The sequence below is a fragment of the Micropterus salmoides genome, unplaced genomic scaffold (genome assembly GCF_014851395.1).
Source record: "Micropterus salmoides isolate LMB-PRFRI ecotype aquatic unplaced genomic scaffold, ASM1485139v1 Ms_hic_scaffold_22, whole genome shotgun sequence".
NCBI classification, from domain to species: Eukaryota; Metazoa; Chordata; class Actinopteri; order Centrarchiformes; family Centrarchidae; genus Micropterus; species Micropterus salmoides.
Window position 1 is genome coordinate 25,196,932 of NW_024041373.1, and position 18,577 is coordinate 25,215,508.

At 38.5% G+C, this 18,577-nt stretch overlaps 1 protein-coding gene across 1 annotated transcript in view; it reads right to left on the reverse strand.

Moving 5' to 3' along the window:
- Positions 1–1,989: 1,989 nt before the first annotated feature.
- Positions 1,990–18,577, reverse strand: part of cdh5 (cadherin 5) — a 35,819-nt gene continuing 19,231 nt past the window's right edge. The window contains exons 12-15 of the mRNA XM_038736980.1: positions 14,085–14,215; positions 13,799–13,913; positions 8,777–8,909; positions 1,990–7,844 (exon numbers count right to left, since the gene is read on the reverse strand). Of these exons, the coding sequence (XP_038592908.1) occupies positions 7,460–7,844; positions 8,777–8,909; positions 13,799–13,913; positions 14,085–14,215 (764 nt within the window). The 3' untranslated portion in view covers positions 1,990–7,459. The remainder of the gene's footprint in view (positions 7,845–8,776; positions 8,910–13,798; positions 13,914–14,084; positions 14,216–18,577) is intronic.

Genomic DNA, 18,577 nt, shown 5'->3' on the forward strand with positions numbered 1-18,577 from the left:
GGAGGGAAGATGAGATGGAAGTATGTCTCACTCCTCTCTCGATCTCTCTTTCCTTTCAGACTCACTCCTTCCTGCAGACATCCGTCACATCTTCCAGCCATCCTCCTCACCCGAATAACTGAGTGAATCTGGTGCATGTGCAGCTCACAAGGCTCACTGAAAGCTTTTTAAAAGCATTCCTGCTCCTGATTAGGTGGTATTAGAGAGAAATATATTATGTAGTTTTGGATGTTATGGACAAACACCCAGTGTCATCTAAACACATGTAATGTGTTTTGCCTCTCTCTATTGTAAGAGTATGAAAATGCTCTCCCAGGTTGGATGAATTAGATTTTTACAGCCTACACGTCTGTCCACCTGTGCTGTGCTTGTTCTTCCCCTTTCCAGCAGTCAGGGTGGGTTGTCAGAGTAACTGGATGCACCTGAGAGTGGCCTTGGGTTTCACTGGGCAGCCATATCCTCCAAGTAAGGAAAAATCATTTCTCCATTTCTAAACAAAGTGAATCAGTGTTTCTATTGGCCAACCGAACAAATCCACTTGGTTCATCGTTAGACTACGACTCTTTTCATATCTCCACACAACATGTTATTTTCCTTCTTTAAGTTCAGTACATTTAATAGGCATTTATAATATATTGTGTGTCTCTGTGTGTACACTTGAGCCAAGGTTGTAACCTTAAGCATGCTGGAATCTGTAACTTTTCTAGATCCAACCTTTTAGCAGATATGATCGAATGCATGTAACATCAATGTGGTCTGAATTTGAGAGTATATTCTTGCTAGAAAAATGTCAATATTAGTTGTTTTGTGCAAAAGTTGAAAAAAAAAGTAAACTCACTGTCCTTTCTCAGAAGAAAAGGTAGAAGTATTGTAACAAGTCTTTTTCCGAATTGTCACATGGATTGTTTTGTAAAGCAGTAAGAAAAATTTTGGTATTTGGACTTAATTGAGCTTCCTGACACACATACGTGTATATGTGCGGTCACATATAACATTACGTTGTACAAAGCCTGAAGGTGTATGCACATCTGGTCCTATTTTCAAGTGAGATTTGTTGGCCAGATCAAAGTCACAAATGCTTCTATGTTGATATTTAAAAGTGTGTGTGTGGGGGGGTGGGGGGGTTGAAGTGGGTCCCAGCAGGGCGTCAGCTCAAGATGTACTGAGAGAATTTACGTCACTTTGGCATTTCCCTCATGGTTTCTCTCTCTCTCTCTCTTTTTACCCCTGTGATCTTGTCCACTCAGTCATGTCTTATATTCATGTCTCACATGGAAAGGATTACACGTATGGAGCTCAGACCCCTCCTACAATAATAAAACTGCATGAACCTGTGGTGAATTTACACTTGGTTTGAAAAAGAGAAAAACAGAGGATATCCTCTGGACTCACATCTGATCACATGTCAGAGATCAAGGTGAAGGTGATCAGAGCTTCGCTCACACCACCTCACAATGTGTAACAATTGACATATTGGATCATTTTACACAAAAGGATCAGAGCTGATCTTCACCACATGGGATCTTGTGAAACCTGACTGGTGATATATAAGTTTTTTGTTTTTCAGATCCATGTCAGCTCTCAAACTTCATATTTTATTGGTGAAAATCTGCTACAAATTACATACCTGACCAGACCTATTGCGGGGTTAATGTAAGCAAATTCCACTCTCTCATTTTATGGGCATGAGAGGTGATTTTTCTAATAACAGCACATGATGTCATTGTTTTTCAATCAACCTTAAAATCTAAATCCCTACAAACATTTGTTTTGTAACTGAATATTTTTACTTTGTAAGAAAATATTTTCATCTGCTCTTATTCACTTTTTCTTTTTAGTTGTCCTCCTTAGCTTGATGAGGGGGAAAAGAGAATTTTCTTGGTCATACTGGTCTTATAGCCATTAAATTAAGTAGTTTGATTCATAAAAACATCAAAACTGATTTCTTGTGTCGTAGAACTTCAAAACACCAATCACAAGACAACAAAACTTATTTGAGTGTTTATTTTTATTCTACACTTACAAAAATGTCAGGTAATAAAAAGTAGTTGCTATACACCATAAAAACAATATAGAAAACATTGTGTTCGCCATCAAAAAATTAATTACATTTTTTTTAAAGAATAAAGGCACATTTTGCTCCCTTGAAAACCCTTGCTGTATTTACACAAGAAGAAAATGTTTTCTATGTGGTTGCTATTTTTTTTATAGGTTTAACACCCATTTTTGTATGTACAAGGATACAATCACAAGCACACACGTGAACACAAACAGAAGATCACATATTCAGTCGGGCAGTCACTCGTACATCAAAGACTACTCTCTTTCATTTTCAAGAAAATCAACTTATTGTTCCTTTTTACAGCAATAGAAAAATGAGATCATGTCAAGGTTAACATCTTCTAAATACAGTAATTGAGGCAAAATATAAACAAGGTGAGGCCAGAGAAAACAAAATCACTATTACTGTAGGCACATTTTTTTAATATATACATTTCACTCAAAGAATGCTCCATCATGAACAGATGAGATGACGTTGTATCACTTAAAGGTCTGGTTTTTCAAGCAAGCATATTAATACGTATGGGGCGTTTGTTTCTTGACATAAGATTGAACAACTTTTTTTGTGTGTGCCTGAATCCCAACCTGAGAGATTTATTTTCACTGTCTGGATCCTAAGCAATTCACCATTTGATAAAGGAGGCAAATGCTCTCAAACAACCATTGATGGCCAACAAATAAAAATAAAATATCTTCCGGATAACTCAACAAAATGGCATCACTGTTACATAGTGGATTATGGAGATACATTTGAGAATACAGGAATCCTAATGAATTTGTTAATGTTGTGTAATAGCTGATGAGTCATTGTGTAATTACAGCATACATGACATTTACTAAATGAGTGTTTTAAATGGTGGGCGGAAAGAAACAAATTTCAGTTTCATTCGAAAACAACATGCCCAAGTCATTATGTTGCCAGCACACGAACAAATATGACACTTTTAAAGGAATCACATCAACCTTAGTACTTGTCTAAACACATGCTTCATATTTTGGTGTTTAACGACTGAGGGTCTATAATTATTGTTTTAGATGTGGAAATGTATATATGTATGTTTTTTTACATACAGTTTTAGAACAGAACCAAACAAGTGGAAAAAAAAATTGGCAGACATCTACCTCTCCAAATGTCACAGATTTTCCCGCAGCAAACACAACACTTATTGCTGTTATGAAAGTAGATAACGGAGCACCTCCGTATGCTACATGCTGCTGATTTCAACAACAAAGTTTTTGTTCATGTAGGCCTACCCATTTAAAAAAAAAAAAGCTATAATCAATGATAACGGTGATAACACAATATAAGTAGAAAAACAAATCAGTACTGTTTCCTTGAAAGCAACAGGTCTGACATGACAGGACAAAAAAACATTTTCCCTCCAGTGTACAGTGAAGTAGAATTTTAACTTGATTCACAAGGTGAGTCTCCATTCTTCCTTTCAAACTAAGATGGCAGCCAGAAAAGTAAGCCACTGTTTGTTCAATTAATGTTAGACATTATAAAACCGGTAAAAAAAAAACCTCTTTATTTTGGATTGGATTTTGCAAATGTCTTCAGCAGTAATAGGAGCTGTCACAAGCCTCACCAAGATTTTTAAACATTGTCTTTTCATTTGTTTTTGACAAGAAAAATGGTCTACTTGTGATCCAAATGTAAACATCAGTGCACGCTTTTTAGAAATGTAAAAATGATAACATAAGAGGCATAAACAGAGGCTAAAGGTCCTTCCAATTATTTTAATAAACATTTTCTTTTTCTGCCACTTGGAGCCACTAAAGTTAGGAGTTGCCTATCGTGAATCAAAGATTCACCTGTGAGTAATCTTTATTGATTTCTGAATGCTGTGTTCAGCTTTGTTTCATAAAGATACGAGGGTAACAGGATGTTAACTCCGCTTTCATGTGTCTCAGCGTTTCATCACACACATCTTTGCTCTGAAGTGTTTTTGCTCAGCTGGAAAAGTCATCTCTGCTCTACATTGTTCTCTCCATCTTACTTTCTTGTTAACCCCCTCATCCTATGTTTCTCCTTGCCTTGCTCCCTTTTCCTCTCCAAAGCTGTTTCCCAGGCCGGGCTAACGGGAAGTGAGCACAATGTGTTGGCTCACAGGAGATAACGCAGACAGGAAGGGGCGGGCGCAACGCCCCAGATGGACAGGAAGTTGACTCCACTGTTTGGTTTAGCTGATTAGAGGACGGAGAGAGAGCGGAGAGATATGACGCAGTAAACAAGGAGAGCAGGAGAACGAGTGAAAGACTGAGAGTGAGGTGGAAGAGCTGGCTACTCTAAGTATTATGACCCTAACAGGAAAGCATTCTTAGGGCTTCCAGCTATTGTATCCATCGTTTATCAAATGGCATTCCACACAGGCCAGAGTTTTAATAAACAAGTTCAGGTCCAAGCAAAACAAAATAAACAGGAGAATAAATAAACTATATTCTCTAAACTGGAAAGAAAAAATGTAATTTAAAAAACTAAAAGAAAAGTCCTGAAGACACATGGCTGTGTCTTCAGCAGAGGGGAACATGGCACAGCATTGTATTTAAATATTGCATAGTCAACTAGACTATTTTAATGGGGATGGGCACCATTTTACAATAAAGCAAACTGATTCATAAGTTCTTACTAATGACAGTGAGGGACATTTTACCTTTGTGCCCTATGGCTCTCTAACTGGAAAGGCCATGATTTAACTTCAGAGTCTTAATTTATACAATAAGCCTAAATGTCTGTGGTTATTGTTTAAATGGTACTGAGTCACTGATAAATAGTTTTGGCCAGCCAAACAGTTCGTGGCAGCACTTGTTCCTGATTACTTAAAGAGCTACTAAAGAGCGAGTAGACAGCATATCCTCAACATTATGAGAGGATATACAGTACAGCGACCAAAGGGATCTTTCACTTACAACAAATAGGCGCCAATGACCTGACAAATTAATTACGAAAATTATCCATGTGGCAACTAATTTGACCTCTGAAACTAAATGTTTATGAGTTTCTCTGCTATTTTATATCACTGTAAATTGAATATCTTTGGGTTTTGCATTTGTCACACAAAACAAGCAGCAACTTGGGCTCTATGCAGATCGATATACAATAACAACAATCATTAGTTGCAGCCTGAATACATAAAAAGTCATAGTACGGCTCCAAGGAGTGCACTTTTACTGTATGGTTCTGTGTGGACTATCCTGTTTATAATGTGACCACATGCTAAAATACAAGCGTCATGTATCCATATTTAGGGATAATACACTCTTTAAGATGGAAACTAAATCAACAGTTGGACAAACTGTAGCCTATATGACTAAAAGTAGACTTTTCATATTAATAAAGTAATGACTGACAAATCAATAAGCCTTTCTAACTTTTCCTCATTGTAAGATGGCACAGACTTCATTTAAGAAGTAGTTTATTTATGAATAATCAGTAGAGTGCCTTTTTTAATAAATATCCTAAAATTCATCTAAAGAGCATCACATTTTTGGACAACGAACAACAGTAGCCAAAAAGGATGAGAGGTTAAAGTTATTCAAGCCACCTCAGAGCCATCACAACTGCCCAACTAGCTGCTTTTGCCACTCTGGGTTTCCTGAGTTCTCTGAATGACTTTTGTCCTAGTGGGCCTCAGAGAATTGGGCTTTCATCTCAACAATAACCATGATGATATGTTCTGTCAAATAAACCCTGGAAACACACTATAATTCTGTCTGAGCAGCAGTAGTGCCATTTCCTTTTCTTTCTGCCTGTCTTGTCTATTGTCTTTTATCTCCTCAGACAAAATTACTCACTTTGAAAATGACTCATTCAGTTCAGATGTTTCAGAATACACAAAGAGGGGAAAGAACAGAAGAACAGTGCTAAATATCAGGAACTTTTGATGCACCTTATCTGACCATTTTCTTGACCCTGTTAACAAACACCTGATGATGTGTCAAGATGGGAAATTAAGTAAATCTGTAACTATATGCAATGAAACAAAATAACCCACTGGACATTACAGACTGATCAATGCTCTGAGTTTTCCAGTGTTGAACCTTCCTTAAAGGCATTCCTTTTTAGTATTTCAGATAAAGCTCACAAAACTGGCATCTCGCTGTGATCAAACAATTCAAACCTCTTTGAGTTAAAACTCTTGTGGCTGCTCAAAGTTTTTCACCTCAAACAATAAGCCCCTCAAGCAATCATATTTACAAATCAAATCATCATCTTCAGATCAAAAATAATCGTGTGTGTGGCCCTTTTGTCAAATATAAAAAAACACATCAAAGTTAGCAGAGATAACAGGCCCTCAGTAACAGACGGAAGAAGACAATATGGTAAAAATCTCAGATCAACAATGACTTGCTCTGACATGCACCATTTTGCATCACCAGTAGGACAGAAATAAACACATTTTAAACCATTTAAGCAAAATTCTAATATTAGTCAATATACTTAAATGAGCTCATATCCAGATGATGAGTTGATGTCTTTTAATATAAGACAAATAATGCATACTGTTGAAATATTGTTTCTGTGGTAAATATAGGCTTTGTGCCCTGTTCAGTTGTCCCAATTTAGTTTATTAATATATTAAGAAATAGGCATTAGTGGTAGGTGAATATGTAGATGAATAAAGGTGCACAGAAATGACTCATTTTAGAGGAGACCGGATACAAACTGTTACCTGTAACACAGTTACAAAAACGGGGATGCAAAAAGGTGCTGCATAAAGGAGCTGAGACATGAAATGACTGTAAAAGGACACAAAGCATTTGAATAACTGTTTAACATCGCTGGCCAGCAGTGAACTGATTAACCCATCAGTTATCCATTGATGTATGTGATACACTCACTGTCACCAACAATCAATCCTCTTGAACATCTATGAAACACTTTAGTCCTCTCCTCATCCTATGGCATCACGTCATGGTGTTACTTAAGAAATCTTTCCAGCATCTCATTGGAGGAGGCAAAAGGGAACCATGTCATCAAAAAATGAACCTCCAAAAACTCCTCAACTTCAACTTCCTGGAGTTTGATGAAGCTCTTATTTACTATTTAATTAATGGTGGTGAACAGACTGGGGAGGCTCGACATACTAACGGACTCACTGAATTACAATTAATAACAAAAGTTAGTTGTTACACTGGACATAAGAGCTCCCTGATTCTGTTTTCAGAAGCTAGAGAAGTCGTTGGAGAACACGGTGGTCTGCTAGATCGGATCTCCTTGTCTCCTTGTAAAATGGACAGCATCAAAGCCTGTTTCTGTATGTGTGTGTGTGTGTGTGTGTGTGTGTGTATTTACTGCATGCTTTTGGTTTTGTGTGAGTGTATTTTATGGCTGTTTCTGATGTTTGTGTGTGTGTGTATTTTGGCATCATTTATGCTTATTAGCAGACGGTCTCCATCAGTATTGATGGTAATAGTCAGGTCCATCCACACCGTACAGCTCGGCCAGGGTCTTGAACCTCGGCCCCCAGTCGTTCAGGAAGTCATAATCCAAGTTCGAATCAGTGGACGAACTGTCCAGAGAGCTCAGACTTCCCGCTAAAGACTCTGGTCCCTCGTAGCCATAGATGTGGAGAGTGTCGTACGGGAAGCCATCTCTGTCGTGATCCGCCTCGTCTTTCTTCACCTCGATCATCACGGCCATGTCACCCTTACATGCAGTGGGTTGAGAGTGGTGAGGGGGTTTCTGGACCATGGCATACAGAGAGGGGTGGGGGTGGTGGTCCGGGTGACGGAGTAGGGAGCCATCGTGGCAAGCAGAAGAGAGGATTGAGACATCATAGCTAAAAGAAAGGAACACTGTGTTAGCTTACAAAGAGCTGGTTAACTCATCTAAGAAAGGGATCATGGGGCCATGAGCTGAGCTGTTTTTATTCATAATTAAATGTTTCCAAGGGGTCATTTTCACATTAACCATGTCTGTGTCGTGTCTGTCCTAAATACGACAAAATAAGGAGAATAAACAGCAAAGTGCCATCAGAGGGAATAAAACGATAACCTAAGATTATAAGATATAGTATTTAATTTAATTTCACACCCAGCAAGTACAATTTCATCTTTTTAAAACATATAAGACATTCGGAAAACAAGTCAGAAAGTGGTTTCAGTTCTGCTCCTTGTTTAATCCATTGTTCACTATTACCAAACCATCATAGCTTTTGACAGCGTTAAGTTTGGTGCAGTATGGATAGTGTATAAGATTATGTATGGTCTTAATATTACTTAAATATAGATTACATTGGATTTGGGCTAGATTAACCTTTAATGATTTCTTTCAGATAAACTGGGAGAAGAAAATAAATATTTCAAATGGAGAGAGTTGATTAGGATTTTCTATGAAGTATAAAGAGTGCAAAATAGTAAAAGTAGGACTTTAATTGAAGCAAACATTAAATTAAGCAAGAAATAAAATAAATATTTTAGTTGCATTACATGTTAAACATAACTACTGACCCATTTTGTCATTTGTATATCTGTGACCTGTAACTGTGTTTGCTCTACAGGTGACTGATTGGTGTGATCTGGAACACCTGTGGCGCCAGTGTGTTCCCAGGTTACTTTAAGCTCTCTCTCTTAGTTATATTCATCCATCCATCCATCCATCGTCAACCACTTATCCTGCGTACAGGGTCACGGGGGGCTGGAGCCAATCCCAGCTATTTTAGTTATATTCAGATTCTCTCTAAATAAAAGTGGGTTCTTTTCATCTACATACCCATTAGTGTCCATCTCTCCTCCTCCCTCCTCATCGTATGTGACCAGCTGCTCGTGAATCTCTCCGCTGTTCTTCATGCTGGCCAGAGAATCCTTCTGGTAGCGTTTCCTCATCACAAACAGGATCACTATGACTGAAGAGCATAGCAGAGAAAAAATTTTTAATTCTGTGCAGGTTTTTGATGAGTGTGAATCCTCTTTGACAGCACGGTCATCAGCATCTGCAACACAAGTTAAGATAATGTAACTGAATGAAATGATCTGCTTATTTTAGACAAAAGGGGCAGAGGTTAATAAAACTGAACATGAGATGGGCTTTGACAGCCAATGCATCCAATCATAAATTCAACATTGCAGATGAAAATTGCAATTTGTACCAGTGTGATGTCTGACTTTGCAAGATTAAAGCTGCCAAAAAGACATCCTTGGAAATCAGTAACTGAGAAGCAAGTAGATGAAGGAAATATATGTATTCAGGTCATAAAAGATAAAAGATATAAATTGTGAAAACCCTATTCATTAAATAAAGATAGAAAGAATTGGTAAAAATTGAAGACATCCACTGTAGAACACAGACAGACTGTCCTGCAATATCTCCTGCTGGACCAACAGTTATATGAATTTTAAAAAATTAGAGAAAATTAGGCCAGAAAAACCACAACAGAATAAGAATGAGGGCAGGAAACAAGTTAGGAAAGTGGAACACTAATGAGGGAATGAGACTAGAAAACAACAAGAATGAGGGGAGAAAATGAGGAGTGGATGGTTTAAAGTGTCTGAGGCATTTGCCTCTAGCATGAAAACCTCAAATGAATCTACTCAGCCGGAGACAAACAGATACCACAAAGAGAGAAAAGCGAGGGGAACATACGAAGCAGCGAGAGAGATTCAGTAAATATAGGTCGGGAAGTGGAAATGAGAATTGGAAAACAGGATGAAGGGGGATGTAAAGAAAGGAAAGGGAAGAAAAGTTGGACCTGGCATATGATGATATAAATAAACAACTGAGAAAGAGGGAGAAAGGGCTGAAGAAGAGAGGGCAAATAGAGGGAAGGAAGTAAAAGAGTAAAGACAAGTATGTGCAGATAAGAGTCTTGAAAAATAAAATCATTAGAAAATGCACAAAACTGACATTTGTTCTAGTGACAAATACTTCTAGCAGCTGTAAGAATTATGACTATTGTGCTTCAGGAGCAGAGATGGAAGTAGCATGAAATTGTTGTAGAGCCACAAAGTCCGCAGAGGAAGAAAGTCATGATAGTAGAATGGGTCGGCGTTTCCTGTCTCCAAAATTTAGCAAAAGCTGGTTTCTAACCCAAAACATGGTTTTCCCTTAACCCTAATCAAATTAGATTCTGCCTAAATCTAATCAGACCTTAACCATAGCAGTGTCAGAACGGAACGGACTTGAAACAGAAATTTGTTATGGGCTTGGAAGCCACTGATTAATGAGGTTGTCCCAGTGATAGGAGTGGTAAATCAGGAAAAAGTAATAGGCTGTGTGTCAACTGTGGTTAGAAGTTATGTATTTAGTCATGATACGGAAGGCTTGTTAAAGATCCCACATAAAGGTGGGAACACACTTCAAGATGAGTGTTTTTTTGTCTTACCATCCAAAAGGAGCACATATTGAACGACTGAGTACATATAAAAAATCCTATGAGAATGAGAATTATATTGTGCTCCTGTTTGCCTTCCTGATTTAAATAACAACTGTAAACTTTTCTCCTACTATGTGGCATGAACTGTTCTGTCAAAGTCATAAAGGTTAAACATGTTTAAAATAGTAGAATGAGTTGAGGCAGAAACCATGGAAGACCACACTCAGTGTGATTTTATCTCCTGGTTGTCAACACCAGTGGGCCCTAAATTCAGTCTACCTTGGTCTGATCAGTCTAAGAACCAAGTCCTAGCTATAATATAGGGCGAGCAATCAAAGTGTGTCTTTCAAGCTAAACTGTAATAAAAATATGAAAACGGGAAAAGCACCAAACGACAAGGTCAAAGAAAGAGGAAGAGATTTTGACATTTACAAAGGCGTAAATAGACATTTACAGGTTATGTGACGACAGAAAACCTGGTTCGAACAGTTTCCCATTTTGCAATGCCTTTGTTGCATTTCTTTTGTCTAGACTGTCCAAATTGAAGCTGAAGTTGAAGTGCGGTAAAAGAAACAAAGTTAAGTTGTACTTTTTCTTGCTTACGCCCTGAATTTCAGAGATGAGGAATGAGGACAAGGAAGAGAAAGAATCAAACGAAAAGAAAAACACATAAGGAGAGCAGCCAAGACAATTGAGGGAAGGAGGAAGAAATGGGAGAAGTCGGGGCTGAGGAAATCAAGACAGAAGACAGATGAGGAGAGGAAGGATACATTTGACATTAGATTAGGCCCCAAGCCTCAGTCCCGATATGAACCTCTTTTTCTCTCAGCAGACGGGCAGCATTAGCCATGCCTTTTAGTCGAGGGCGAGCGGGACTAATTTAAGTTTGCCTGGGAAACCAACAGATTAATCTTTTACAACACATGCTCTGCAGTTTAATAAGCTCTGGAGATATCAGACTTAGAGGGACGAGAAAAGAGAAAAAAAAAAGAAGAAGAAGCACTTTCTTTGTACAAAAACCAGTGAGAAAAATTTCTTTTCGTGTGTCAAACCCGACTTCTTGTGAGAAAATACGCTGGTGAATGGGGAGCGCGGTAAATTGCTTTGGGTCCTGGCAGATAATGACAAGTGCATTAAATAGTTAATCTCTCCTGCGTTGGGGGTGTTTGATAAAGAGAAAGAGAAACAGAAAGGGGAAGAGAGGGAGACAGAGAGAGAGACAGAGAGACCCAGAGGGAAAGAGAAAGAGAGAGATGAAGGAAAAAACGGAGGGGAAAAGGCACGATAGTGAAGGAGTGTATTAATAGTTAATAGGTTGAGTGTTTGGTGGTGTTTGATAAGCAGACGGCACCTAAAGAGCTGATAAACTCTCCTCATTACCAGTCCTATTCTTCTGCTGCTTTTCCCACAATTCTCCTCTTCGGTGACTCTCTTCTTTAACCTCTTTCTGTCTCGCTCTGTCAATCAGTCGGTCTCATTCCACCTCAGTTCTCTGTCTCACTCTCCTCTCATCTGTCTGCCTGTTTCACCCCTTTCCACCTCCCATATCTAAGTCTAGATATACGTTTTTTTTCCATCTGTCACTCCGCCTCCGTCCCTCTTAATCTTTAAGTTCGTCTTCTCTTTGCCTTGCTTCCACAGCACTACTCATCCCAGATCCCTCTTGTTTGGCCAACTATCTCCGGCGTGCCTCTCATCCAACATGACAAGTGTCTCTTTTTCCCCAGAAAAAAAAGAGCAGGGGGTGAAGGTATCAAAGAGAATATTGAGCTCACAACCGCAGGCATTATTTCCACATCCGCAGCTGCATTATTCATAAAACCAACAACAAAGAGAGGGGATATGTTCCCCACAAAACACAAACCGTATTTACCGCAAAGCAAGGGCAAGTGAATCTGTGCACATGCCCCAATCAGTCTGTGCTGGCGTTTTACATCTATCACTGATACCATCTTCATGAATACCACTCAGAGAATAAAAACTCTGTGGTTTTAAGAAGGTCTTTTGCACCTGTTTGTTAACAGACTGATGAACAACAAGACTTCATCCACATTTTCTCACAAATTAATGTTTTTGTCTGTCACCAATTCAAACTGTGAGCATTTCACATGTTTAATAAATCCTAAACAAACCCAGAGCCACACAGGAAGTGATGCATTTTATTTTTCCTGCTTGTTTGGAATACACTTGTGTTTAATTGTGATTGAGATTTGTTTACTTCCAACACATTTCCTACTTCCAACTACAAAATAAAATAAAGTCAGAGTTCAGAGTATGTTTTCTAAAACATTCGGGTCCCTGGGATCAAATGAGCGTGACTGGCCACACAATAAACAGGAAATTATGTTTTTAAAACACACACCACTTACCCATCACCTTCTCACTGGAGGAAAATGTAATTTTCATTTTAATAAAGATTTTCAGCTACTGGTAAAATGTTTTTTTCCAGCTTCAAATCATTAAGCATACTGTTGCAACTCACAAGCCAAACAGTATATTATTGCAACAATATCTGTGCTTCCAGCATCCAAGCTTTATTACTGGCAAGGATTTTTCCATTTCAGTAGCATAAACGCACAGACGCTGGGAATGATGTGTGTCACCTCATCATTTCCAAAGATAAACAAGTACAGCATACAGCATTTTTACATACAGTAAATCTAGGAATCATTAACAGAATACTGCACCAATTTAGCTTTTCACTCCTACAACATCAGATTCAGTCAGACTCATGGTGGAAAGTTTTTTTAAAATTATGCAGTCTTTTTTTCTTAATGTTTTCTCAATACATTTGTATTCCTTGTCAAAATCTGGCACCTACATTACCCACAGTGCAACCTGGCCACCAACAGTTCAGTCAGAGATTCGTGTGTGTTATTGTAATAGTGGCTAATGTAGTCTCCAGCCTCAAGCAGAGATGAGGAGTGGGCTGCAGAGGTCCGGTAAGCTCTCTTCTTTTTAACTCCACAACCCCAGATTTATTTATTTATTTTCATTTTCAAATCTTGTAGTCTTCAGACCCAACTGGCTCAAGAAAGTCACTTGAGGCAATTTATCAGATCTTACACAGCTACCTCTGGAGCCACAAAAGGCTTTTTTTCCCACATATGCAGTACACCCTAACACCTGTAAACAGACTTTGATGTGTAAAATTGGCTGAGTTTCCCTTTAAGGAGCTCTTGAAGATGAAAAAAAACGGTCACCAAAAAGAAAGGTTCTTCAGGCATTCTTAGGAAGAGCATAAAAAAAGGATTGTCTCCAGCCTGATGAAAACCCTGACAGATGATCTCTGACAAGTGCTGTTCAAAAAACTTCAGCAATGAGCGTTTTCCACCAAAGATAGAGACTGTTAAAGAAGGAAAGAAAGGAAGGAGGAAAGTGAGGAAGAGATAAAAAGAAAGGGAAAAAAAACTTAAACTTACCCAGTATGGTCAGTATGCAGAGCAGAATGGCTACTAGGGCATGAACACTCACTCCCATCCTCCGAGCGCCAGCTTTGCAATGCGTATAAACCCTTCTGGCGTCACACCGACACGACTACAACCAGTAGTACAAACAATCAATAAGTACATAAGTGAAATGAATTGATTTATCAAGCAGTATTCATTTACTGTCACCTAAACTATACACTGCATGTGATTAACTATTTCACTGTATTAAAAGTATTTTTGTACATCACAGCCCACGCACACAAAAACACACACAGACCTTGATTGCCAGTTTGGTGATGCTGGTCTGGATGGGTCGTCCTCCGTCACTGATGCGCACATCCACACTGTAATCCTTGGGGTCATCCAGGCTGAATGGCCCGTGTTTCACCATGACGTCTGCTGTGCCGTCTTAAGAAAGAAGTATATAAATATACACAGTAAGTGACAACCACCTTCACAACACAAAAGTACCTTTCCTTTCTGCAAAATCCATGTCTAATTTGTCTGACTCATCACTTCATCTCAGTAAAGCGGATCTAATGTTCACCTTCTCTGTATACAGAGTCTTTAAAGTCTATTTATATAGCAAGCGTCTGTTCCACAGATAAAACAAGATATGAGAAGAAGAAGAGAGTCGTTACATAAAGGCAGACAGATCGTTTGTGATTATGTCAGTTTGGTGCATTTAGGATTTGAGTCATTTGGGATTATAGATAATGGCAGCACTTTAAAAACCTGAAATTATGGCATCCTACAGGCCTAAAATGTTGTAAATGCTCAAATATATGCATCAACGTTGTATTCTCTCTTTTGCAGATGAGGTCGTTGTTACTGGAAACATCTGTCCAAATACAAAATGGCCACTGATCATTCAAACGTAATGCGGTCAATTGGTGGCCAGACAAATTTTGAAAGTCAAAAGTCAGTATGCTGAAAGTCCTAGAGCATTAAAAGGGAATAGAACAAAACACAAAAGAACAGAAATACAAAGAGAACCGAAACATGTTGAGCAGAACTGAGCAATGTCTCCTCAGCAGACCTGACCAACAATATAGTCATTACTCAAATCCCCGGTAGACAGAAGTTTCCTGCTGAGACGACGGGGAGAGCCTTTCTCCATAATAGCCCGACGCTGGAGGAATTTCAGAGAACACAATGGCAGGAAAAACCCTTGTGAACACACACTGTTAAACTCTTAGACAAAGAAACACACAGTTTAACTGTGGTTTAAGGGCAAGTTTAAATAAAAAACAACCTGTGTGTTGCTGACATTTGCACTTTGAATTCAAATTATACTGGTCTTGTGAAAGGAGACATAGTAAATCACTTGGCTCAACAAATTTATCCCTCCTAAGACTTGTCTCACATTTCTTAAAACTGAACTCTGATTCCACCCTTCAGAGATCTTACAGTGATCTTACAGTGAAGAAATCAGGCCTTCCTTTGCCTCATACATTTCCACTTTGTTGGACAGGTTTTGTAAATGAGGGTTTGTGTGCTTATATCAATCATCTCACAATTATACTTCTAATGAAACCAGGTCACAGTGTGGATTATCCAAAGGAATGCAAGAACCACTTGTGAGAATAGTTTTGTTACTCGATTTTCTCATATTTTGAATTTTCTCTTAGGTATAAACACTAAGTCCAGTGGTCATTACTTTAAAGCAATTTTGAGTTTGAACATCCTGTATAAACACTTCATAATTATGTTGACATACTGTTTGACAATATTCAAATCACAATTAATTTTAAATGGCTATTGATGCTATTGTATTATGCTACAATATCAATATGAACATCTCAAACTGCAAAATTACTTAAATTATGCACCAATTGAAGGTTAAATTGTCTTTGTATGTAATAAGGTCAGCTGGAAGTGTAATCTTTTGGATGCCTTAGTGCGTCATGTCCATGGTAGAGAGTGACAGCGTGCTGATACATTGGCAGAGACAGATGAATGGTTGTTGTCGCAGTTTAGATAACCATGGGCTGTGCTTCTGCAAATGTGAAACTTGTCAGAGCTGCAACACAGCTAACAGACAAGCCGATCCAACCCTATGTCCTTAATTGATGCTGTCAAAAATGATTAACATCCCTTCATGAATTTCCTAAAGTAGAACCTCAATCTCTGAACTCATAAAGTTCTTTGTTTTACTCTTGGGTGTCATTTTCATAAATGAACACTTCCAGACATATTGGGCAGGACGAGTAGCCTTATATGGTATTATTGGGGCGTTAATAATGCTAATTTACAATTCTCTGGAACACACACAATTACGCACAGAAGGCATTTATCTGAAGTTAGGAGCATTTGCTGAATCTAATGTGGCACACATTAAAAACAAAAAGTAAGACAAAGCTTAGATAAGAATGGAAATTTTCTTGCATGAGACCCATTGTTTCAAGAAATCTGTGTTACTGTTGAAGTGATTTGAGCGCACACATTAAATTATATTCGCCACCATTTTAGAAAGTCCACATCACACCAGAAAGTGGCGCGTCCTCTCGACCTGGTGAACGAATGACTAACCAGCTGGGAACATACTAGCAATAGTCAGTCAAAATCATGGCCTCAATAGCTTTACAGGCCGGCAGATTCTCTAACCACCAGTCAGCAAGCTCATTAGCTTGTTCAAAGACACCACAAAAGTTATTTTGTTTCTCAGACTAGTTGAATGGCAAGATACTTCTGGAGCTAAGTGAGAAAATATGTTTTTTTCTGATTCAATGAAAGTTCAAAATGTCTGACATCCAAATAAGGTTTATGCAACCACCTCATGGGATCAGGTTTCCACTGTCTACAACACATGAAGGTGTGTGTGTGTGGGAGGACATGGGTACAGATGAAGCCTTAACTAACTGAATAAAAGATGAAAGCAGCTTCTGTCCTCTCTTCATCTCATCCCTCTTCTCCGTCTCGTCTCCTGCTCATTCTTAGTTTGAATCTAACTCTTTCCTGTCTCACTGGATTTCTGTATATTTCTCACTGTCCTCTCTATATTTCTTTTGTTCTCTTCATCTATTTTGTTCTCTTCTTGCATCTCATTAGTTGTTTTCTCTGTTCTTTGTTTTCCTTCCTCCTCCTCACACTTGTCTGGTATTAATGCAGTGAGCTTTGTGTAGTCGCCTGGTCTGAACACAGACTCCTGTCACTTCACCATGCAGCTACACTGACTGTTGGAGTGTGTGTGTGTGTGTGTGTGCGCGCGCGCATGTGTGTGTTTGAGTAATGTCCCATAATGAAAGCATGGTTGTTTTTGCAAGTTTTAAAGAGCTGGTAGTCGATAAATATTTTAAAAGCCCTCACTTTGCAACTCTTGTTGCATGTGTGTGTGTGTGTGTGTGTGTGTGTGTGTGTGTGTGTGTGTGTGTGTGTGTGTGTGTGTAAGCAGTGTTTGTGTGTTAAGTGATGTGAGGCGCTGTCAGATGATTTTTGGGGGCCTAAGTCCTGAGCCACAGGGGAGAACAGAGGTTCACACTGACAACCAGCACTTATCAACGAACTACCTCCTCTCCTTTCCTCTGTTGTCCTTTTTTGTCTCTTTACTCTCCTTGACTCATTTCCTTAATCTTACTAGTTCACTTTTCTCTTCTTGTAAATAATTTCCTCTTCTGTATTTCTCTTCTCTGTTTCTCTTTTCCTCCTCTTACCCATTTCTTTTAAACATTTGATGTGTCCTGATCTCATTCTCCATTTATTTACATTTCTTCTTTCATTCCTTATCCTTTTCTCCTCTCTTTTCCGCTATTTTTTATCCCATGTATTTCCTTTCCCATGTTTCCTCCTCCCCCTTTCAAATCTTCTTTCCCCTTTCTACTTTCTACCTTCCTTTTACATACTACTGTTTTTGATTTACCTGTTTTCTTTCTCTGCTCTCATCTTTCTTCCTCCTTACCAAATATTCTTCATTCTACTCCACCCTCCACTCATTCATATTTTCTTTTCCTCTGTTGCTCTTCATTATACCATCTCCTTTATATATCCTTTATATTTGCCTCCTCTCCTCATTTTAACATGGTCTCACTTTAATATCACACATCTTCCTTAATCCAGATCTCTTCCTCTCACCTCCTTTCATCTTTTCTCCCACCTATGCCTCATCTGTCTTTCCTTTTGCTCTCTTCCGTCTTCCTCTTCCTTTTCTCCATCAGTTCAACATGTCAACCCCTCCAGACACGAACTGAGAGGAAATGGATGAGGCAAGTTAATGCCTTTTTCCATCTGTTTATCTTCCTTTCAGTATGTTTCAAGTTTCACTTAAATTAAATAGTAACTCTTCACCTAAATCTTTCATCTGACTACCTAAGGCTTTCATCTATTCAGACGTTTAATATTTGACTAGAACAGTTGGTTATACTTTTCCTCTGGCTTTCATGTATTATAGGGGTATGTGATGATCAAAAATTATGATAACTGTTTTACTTGTGCCATTTTATGTCCTAAATTGAATAACCCAAATAGGCTCTGAAAATCTGACGTAACAGAGCACCAACCTTTGCCTAAATATCAATGTCTGGATCAAAGAAAATGTCTGTAGAGTTTTTACACCATCATCTATGTCACGGTCTGTTTATTTGAGCTGGCATTTTATGGCTTGTGCATTTATATTTACACATTTTTACTCCCAAATAGCATCGGATCTACTGACTGTAGATGCTACTTTGGATTTAGAGTAATCTTTGGGTAACAGAAAGCTCTCTTTTTATGTTGTGTGTGATGGACATTGCTTCGCTGACATTAGCTTTCAAGTCAGGACACCGCAGTACA